This window comes from Neltuma alba, unplaced genomic scaffold (assembly GCF_004799145.2).
Source record: "Neltuma alba isolate B1F8T4 unplaced genomic scaffold, ASM479914v2 tig00013147_pilon, whole genome shotgun sequence".
NCBI classification, from domain to species: domain Eukaryota; kingdom Viridiplantae; phylum Streptophyta; class Magnoliopsida; order Fabales; family Fabaceae; genus Neltuma; species Neltuma alba.
The window spans coordinates 191,018-199,125 of record NW_021637461.1 but is presented as its reverse complement, the minus strand read 5'-3'; the positions used below and the strand labels follow the sequence as shown (position 1 = coordinate 199,125).

General features: G+C 40.2%; 2 protein-coding genes and 1 non-coding gene across 4 annotated transcripts; 2 read left to right on the top strand and 1 right to left on the bottom strand.

Annotated features, from left to right (window-relative positions):
- Positions 1 to 793: 793 nt before the first annotated feature.
- LOC114734791 (dof zinc finger protein DOF5.6-like) lies at positions 794 to 2,628 on the top strand. Its single transcript, XM_028922435.1, has 2 exons — positions 794 to 901; positions 1,317 to 2,628. Exons 1-2 carry the CDS (start codon positions 848 to 850, stop codon positions 2,235 to 2,237), a joined length of 975 nt encoding a protein of 324 aa, XP_028778268.1. The 5' UTR covers positions 794 to 847; the 3' UTR covers positions 2,238 to 2,628.
- Positions 2,629 to 3,890: 1,262 nt separating this feature from the next.
- On the bottom strand, positions 3,891 to 3,962 carry TRNAP-UGG (transfer RNA proline (anticodon UGG)). Its single transcript has one exon. It is a non-coding gene; the product is annotated as a tRNA-Pro (tRNA).
- Positions 3,963 to 3,998: 36 nt separating this feature from the next.
- Positions 3,999 to 7,032, top strand: LOC114734792 (inositol-tetrakisphosphate 1-kinase 1-like). 2 transcript variants are annotated; one of them, XM_028922437.1, is made up of 2 exons: positions 3,999 to 4,004; positions 5,856 to 7,032. In XM_028922437.1, the coding sequence occupies exon 2, from the start codon at positions 5,890 to 5,892 to the stop codon at positions 6,853 to 6,855; it is 966 nt and encodes a 321-aa protein (XP_028778270.1). In that variant the 5' UTR covers positions 3,999 to 4,004; positions 5,856 to 5,889; the 3' UTR covers positions 6,856 to 7,032. The 2 variants fall into 2 exon arrangements, with proteins under 2 accessions (XP_028778270.1, XP_028778269.1); XM_028922436.1 differs by lacking the exon at positions 3,999 to 4,004 and adding an exon at positions 5,529 to 5,787 and having other exon boundaries at positions 5,825 to 7,032.
- The last annotated feature ends 1,076 nt before the right edge of the window (positions 7,033 to 8,108 follow it).

Sequence of the window (8,108 nt, the reverse complement as noted above, 5' to 3'; positions counted from 1 at the left end):
AGAGAGAGAGAGAGGTGTTGGGCACATTTATTTTAAGCATTTCCAAACAGGAACTAGAGATTAGATGGCACAAAGCAGCTTCGATGGACAAATTAGCACGGAATTTGGAAGCCGTGGGGATTTCGTTTCTGCCTCCTGGTGCGGATCTGCAGGTCAGTGACATCATAATTATGTATGCATAAGCCTCTCGGGAAAGAAAAAGCAAAGAAAGAAGGGACGTGAGGAGCAAGGTGGGCGAGTGAGGGCGCGCGTGAGGGGAATATATCCTTTGCTTGTGGGAGGAGGCCGAGTGGGGCCCACATTTCCGGGGCCCGCTAGTAGAGTGCTCTTTCGGTATGCGTTCTTTCTCGGGGACCCAAATATTCTAAACTTCTGTCACGTCAGATTAGGACTAGCATGACGTAACTTGCCGCCTATTCTCCAAGTCATCATGAACGGCTATCCTTCTTCCAAGTCACTCACCATACTAAATCTCAACTGTTCATTTTATGAAAGAGGATATAATAAAGGTGGGGGCACTAGAGAGACAGTTACGGCCCACAGTCGTTGTCCCCGACGGGGCCTGGCGAGGTTTAGACCGTGGCGCAGGACAACATGGCAGATCACTAGGCTCACCTTTTTCTTCCTTCTTAATCACTGCCAGTGTTGGTTCGTCCCAAGCTAGTAGTCTCACCACTCCACACTAAGAAAATATTCCCCTTTCTCTTAACACTTCCTGGCTGGCTGGCTGGCTGCTTCTCTTTCTTTCTCTGTGCAATGCTGATCATGAACTGCTAGCGGAGCGTGAAGTTCGATAGGGATCTGCTCCTAGGAGAAGGCCTTCTTCCTGGTTTAGATTCGCTTGTGAATGGGTTTTTCTTCTCTGCACGTCTGCATGGAATCATCAGATCACTGGCTCCAGGTATGCCTATAATGGACAGGTTATATTCTTTGCCTCGAATATGGCTTCTGCGAAAATCAAACATTCTTATTTGTGATGAACTTCAACCTCTTTTCTTGTGTTTATCTCGCACATGTTATGTTAAATGTGGAGAAAGGTGATTAATTTGAGAGTGGAATACAGGGATATATACACAATTTAATTAGATGAGATTAGTAGAAGTGATGTCATGTTGCACTCTGCAGCCTATTTCTTTTCTGCATTTTCTTGCAGGAAAAAGGTATGTATTGCGCTAATGGAAAAAAGAAGGAAAAAGCCAAGGGAAAAAAGAATTTTAGAAGCACGAGGAGAGAAGAAGAATGTAGTAAGAAAAAGACACAAAATGCAGGCCATTATTATATGTGTTACTTAACTTGTTTCTTTTGGTTTGTCTTAGGGCACAATTCACGAGGAATCTGGATTGGATTCATCTTCACCGTCAGGAGACATGCTTACATGCTCCAGGCCCTTGATAGAGAGGAGGCTAAGACCTCCACATGACCAAGCCCTCAAGTGCCCTAGGTGTGACTCCACACACACCAAGTTCTGCTACTACAACAATTACAGCCTCTCTCAGCCAAGGTACTTCTGCAAAACTTGCAGAAGGTACTGGACTAAAGGTGGTACTCTCAGGAACATCCCTGTTGGTGGTGGTTGCAGAAAGAACAAGAAAGTTTCTAACAAGAAATCCAATAATGACCCATCACATAATAATCAAAACCAACCATTACAGCCTGCAGGGATAGCCACCTCTTATAATCACCATAACAACCCCAAAGACCATCTTCAACTTTCTTTCCCAGATGCGCAGTTTTCTCACATTGGTAACTTACTGGGAAACCCTAATTTCATGCTTGAGAACCCCAGGCCTATTGACTTCATGGAAAGTAGGTGGGAAGGGATAATTGGGAGTACATCTAGGAACTTCCATTTTCTGGGAAATAGTGACATGGGTATGGGAATTGAGGTCGGAGAGACTAATGGTCATCACAATGGGTTGCAGCCAAATTTTCACAGTCTTTGCTCTCCGTCGGGATTTGGGGGTATGTCATCTTTTGATGGTAATGACAATAGTGGAGGTACTTATAATATCATGGACTCTTCTTGCCAGAGACTGATGCTGCCATATGATCATGCCAATGAGGACCCAAATGCCACAATTGATGTGAAGCCAAACCCTAAGCTTTTGTCGCTTGAATGGCAGGACCAGGGTTGCTCGGATGCTGGAAAGGAGTCGTTTGGGTATCTTAACGGTCTAGGACCATGGACCGGCATGATCAACGGCTACGGTTCTTCCACGACAAACCCTCTGGTCTAAATCTCACTACTTCAGATGAGTGAATCTATCACATCTCAGTTATTTCTATATATAAAATATTCCTAAGCCTTTGATAGGAAGGTTCCTGGTTCCTTCTATCTAGGCGGTCTATAGTTTCTGCATTGACTTGGCAAAGGAGTGTGAACAAGAAGCTTCAGAGTCCAATATCGACTGCCTTGGTGGGTTTACTTTTGGTTCATATATATTCGTGTCTTTGTGTGTGTAACATATGTGAAATTAAAGCTTTGATTAGGATTTTGTTGTAACATCGAGGAGGATATGGTAGTTCTTTTTTCGGTTAAAGAAAATGCAGTCAATAGTAGTACCATTATCTTTATAAGTTCTTGTCCCTATGTGCTTTTGTGATATAATATTATGTCCCCAGATTAAACCACGACAAGTTCATCACGCCAGAGAATTTCGTAATGACCCCCTTACATTTACTCTAGGAAAAAAGAAATACGAGGAAAAAGCAATTCTCAGACAGAGATACATATATACTAAGTATTGGTCGTTGATCGAATTTATATACTCCTCCGGTCCTAATTATAAGACCCAATTGACTTATTTGAGGAGATTAAGGAAGTAAGTTAAGTTGGTTATTTATAATAAATAAGTGTTGTCATTCCTAAAATATCCTTGCTAATTAAGTATATTGGCTAAAACTATCATTATTAAAGGATTATCTTGGAAAAAATGTATAAATATAAGAGAGAAAATGGATTGGGTCTTATAATTAGGACCAAATAAAAAGTCAAATTGGGTCTTATAATAAGGACCGGAGGAGTATCACATAATAATAAAAAGGTATAGTGAGATTCTCGATGAGACTGGACGAATTGAGAAAGAACTGAACTGTACGTTCATCAGAAAGAAAATAGGTAACAAGTATTGACAAGTCTTTCTACGGGTCCTGATTATTGATATATATACATATATGTATATGATTAAATATCAATGCCATTTTGTGACGGTCATGGCTCACGTATAAAGTGTACAGTGAAACTGTATTAACATTGGTGGGCAAATAGACAGAGTGGATCAGGATCAGGTAACTCAAATCTTTAAGCATGGCTCCTGCTTTTAATAAATTGACTGCTTTTAATCCATTTTGGCAATCAAATAAATGATATATACATGAACAAAAGAAATATAAACCGGTTCTCTCTTTTTATATATGTGACATGTATCTTTATCCCCGCCGAATTTTGGGTGATAGCTCAGCCAAAATGAAAGTTTATCGAAGTACGTACAGCAGATCGGTGGAAATCATCGTGATGTGCATGTTCAGGGTAATATGTATGACGTGATACGCATGACGAGCGAGTATTGATAAAATGATAATAGACTCTAGCTACAACTGTGCATGTGTTTGGTTAGATTAGAATCTTTCTTTTATGAGTTTAGGCGTCAATGGCCTTCAGATAATAATAATAATAACAACAATAATAATAATAATTATTATTATTATTATTATATATCAAAGCAATTTTTGGCACCCAAAAACAAATAGTACATGACTACGGTTTTTTGACGGCCATGTGGCTCCTCTGGTATAATAGGGGGAGGGAAAAAGTAAAAAAAGAAGGAGAAGATCCGGTTGCGTTGTCGTTTAGCGCTCTGGCCAGCGTTATGGCGAAAAACCGATTAAAAGGGGCATTCCGAGAATCGAACTCGGGACCTCTCGCACCCAAAGCGAGAATCATACCACTAGACCAAATGCCCGGGCTTGAGAGCGCGTGCAACAAAAGTATATATACAAGGAAGGTAACTTATGTTCTACAACCCATCCCACCGGGCAATCAAGAGGATCCGGAGTCTCTGCGCCTGGGTCAGTTCAAGAACAGATCATACGGAGCAGTCACAATGGAAATGACAAGTTCTGATATTAACGAAATCGAAAATTAAATCTAGACGGTAATGTTAATGGTGATATCTTGATCATAACATATCAACTTAACATTCTGTTCATACATACAAAATGTGAGACCAAAAAAGAGTCTAAGATCTGACACAAATCCACACTACTGATAAAAACAGAAGCTTCATGAACTAATTGAGATAATATAGAATGTTTCTGGAGTATTTCCCCACTATTGAGCATTATTTGAACCGTCAGAATAATGACTATAATGTTTCGTCCAGACCCCTCAACTTCATGAAAACCAGTCAGTCACTCTTCAGAAACACAGTTGAACCATTAACATTGAATACATGGAAGCCTTCTGGCAGGCTCATATTTACGGACACACAGGAGTACATGGTACTTTTAATCAACTTTTCAACCATATTCCTCTGGGCTTTTGACCAGCAAGCTACATTTATGTATGTAACACACAAACACACTTGTGTCTTTGAAGAGTACATTATATTGAATATATATGAGCCTCACAATGATATTGCAGAAGCTTGCTTTATCAAGATATATATTTAGGTCACAGTGCTACTTACTACTGAATTTCTTGTTTGTAATCCCTTAATGACAACAGCCTTTCTTTTGTATTTTTTTTAAAAAAAGAAAAGAAAACAAAACAAAACACACACACAGAGAGACGCAGAAGAAATGTGTCAGATAACAATAATCCCCCGGTACATGTTTCACTCTCACCAACTCCCCCAGACGCATAAGGGTAGGAGACAAAACTCAACAGGATAAAGCAGCTTGAGGCAGAAATATAGTAACTTCAACATGCAATGCAATCATGGAAAGCTTATATATAGAACAAAAATTATTACTCTCTCTCATTCCTTATCAATAGCTAAGGTACAGAGAGTGGAATACAAATCCAACTTTTCACAGTTCAGTCTCAGCATTTCCCCCTAACATCAGATACAACAATGTTCAGGCCGGCTTTCCTCTCTTTCCAAATCATTTTATAATTTGCTTCTGCAGATGACTCCAAGCAGCTAATCGGGCATTTTCTACGTAGATGCCTTCATTATCATTGTTATTGGACATGTTACAAGAATAAGGTCGAAGATATTCAACTCCAAGCGTAACATGATATGTCTGTCTTTCCTTTTGAAAGGTCTGGCAATTCAGGTGACAGAAGCCAAGCTTAGTGATTGAATTCTACAAGATAATTAATCTGTATGCCTAATTGCATCCATTTCGGTGAATTACTGCTTCCTATGTTTATCTGCAAACGAATGGGATAAGAAATGAGAAACATTCTTCATTTATGTAATCTTGTCATTATATACTCCGGCAAGTCAATGTTATATTGTAACAAGACCACCGAATTCAAGAAGATACTTAAAACCGTTAACTTTATCTGAAAATAAAAAATAATATTTATCTTTATGAAATGTTCATTCTGGACCATTGGAATTTTGATCCAATGGTTGTAAAGGGAAGAGGAGGGTAGAAGAGAGGAAGGGTTGGGGAGAGGCTCTTTTCGCACAGGATGCCCGTGTCATTCGTCAAAGGTCAGCGTTTATTCATTGTGCTAAGGAAAGTAGTCATCTTCGATGGGCCAACAGCGAATCTTCCCCGAAAGACAAACGGCGACGCTTCGCCGAGAAGCAAACGGCGAACCTTCCCGGTAAGGGAACGATCTGCATCAACCCTTTCCTTGTATTGAAAGCTTGTCCAAAGCATTAAATTTCGAGTTCAAGGGGACTATCGATCATTTCTCTCATCCCAAATACCATGTCCAAGCCAGAATCTCACAGATATCGTGTAGGCTATGCTCTTGAACCCAAAAAAGTCCGTAGCTTCATCCTCAATTCCCTCGTCGATTACGCGAACCAACGCGGCATCGATCTCATACAGATCGACCCCACCAGATCCTTGATTGAACAGGGCCCTTTCGACTGTATCATCCACAAATTATACGGCGAAGATTGGAAGAAACAGTTGGATGAATTTTCGGCGACACACCCAAAAGCGGTCATAATAGATCGCCCCGACTTGATTGAGCGCCTTCACAATCGAGAATCGATGCTCGAGGTGGTGAATCAGATCAAAATTACCCTGGAAAACGGCACCGTCGGGATTCCCAAACAGTTGGTCATCCAGGAATCGAAAACACTCGCCGATGCCAACGCAATCGAGGAACTAGGTTTAAATTTCCCCCTTATCGCGAAGCCTTTGGACGCTGATGGAGGCCCTAATTCCCACAATCTGTCTTTGGTATTCGACCAAAGCGGGCTCAAGACATTGAGTTTTCCTGTGGTTCTTCAAGAATTTGTGAATCATGGAGGCGTTATATTCAAAATTTACGTTGCTGGTCAACGCATAACTTGCGTCAAACGGAAGTCCCTACCTGATATACCAGAGGAGAAGCAGAAAACCATGACTGGTGCGCTGCCATTTTCACGGGTATCTAATGGGGCCGTCCAAGGGAACAGCCACAACAAGGAAGATGATATTGCCCAGAAAAACATTGAGAAAGCCGAGATGCCACCTGAAAATTTGATAGAAGGATTAGCTAAGGCATTGAAGGAGGCGATGGGCCTTAATCTATTCAACTTTGATGTGATTAGAGATACCAGAGATCCGACAAGGTATTTGGTTATTGATGTCAATTACTTTCCGGGATATGCAAAATTGCCAACTTACGAGTCGTTCTTCACCAATTTTTTGTGTGATATTGCACACCTCAAAACTGCTTAGACAAGTCACAGGATGGAGCTGGGAGCCTAGGAGGACGCAAGTGAGCGGACCGAAATAAGCTGACCAAGAATCTGTTGACTTTGATTTTTAACAAGATAATTCTTTTTTGCGGGCGAATAAGAAATGTTGAATAAAAATGGAAAACCCTCCCATTTCAAAGGGTCAAAAGCTGTGCAATATGCTGAGACATGCACGATTGCATCATTTTGTTGTGTATCATTTTGTTGATTTATTTCTCACGGAACCTTGTTAGCCTCCCTTGTATTTTAACATTTCCTTCTTTGATCTTTGGCTTTTATCCTAATTCATTTAGCATTGCAATAATAATTAATAAGCACGTGTGCCCTTGGAATATGAAATTTGTTCTCATTTTATTTCTTGACTTGTTTTGGCTTTTCCTGCATCTTGTGAGGTTTAAGGTATTCGAATGTGTAGGCTAAAGTGGAACAATGTGCTCATATAACAGGATATTGTGAAATTATTTTGCCTTCTGGTAATGCACGAAGACAATTTCCTTTGTTAGTTTCTACTGAACCGGGCGAAAAAAGGATAGTTGAAATATCCTACAAGCATGCTTTTTACAATCTTTTCTAGTCTTCTGCTCTTGATAGGATCATTTCAGGATCTAATCCAATTCTACAATTCAAGGATTACTTTTTATCGCATAAAATATCTCCTTGCAAGCGTGCTTTACTCTTCGAGCTTCAAATCTCCACTCTGAACCTACTAAATTTCTTTCATTCGGGTCCTTGCCAAACTCCAGGAAAAGCTCCATTCATTACTTCCTAAGAAAAATTTGATAATACCAAAAAATGCAGTTCAGGTGCCAATTCGTGGCAGCTCGAGTAATATATCCTATACCATTCATTTCATTCGCCCTTTTTCTAATGTCTATGGGAGCACCGAACAAAGACATTGCAAAACGTCATCTTTTCCAGTAAACCAAATAGCCAAGAGCAGTCGTCGAAGACTGCCAAGATAAGGACGGGGAAACACGTCTAGATATTGTTATAACGTGAAATACTTTCTCATGCTCAGTGAATCTTTTGAACAAGAGCAATGATGCGACGGGATTATAGGTCATCTAAACCGACATTTTTTCCCGACCAATTAAACAGACGTATTCGATATTTATTAACCATCAGTTTGTTATAGGGAAGGAATTGGTAAGATTGCTCCAATTGATGCCATAGCATTTTTAGCTCTAGACCCAAGCACATCTTCCCCCAAGTGGTGCCAAAATAAATTAGAGA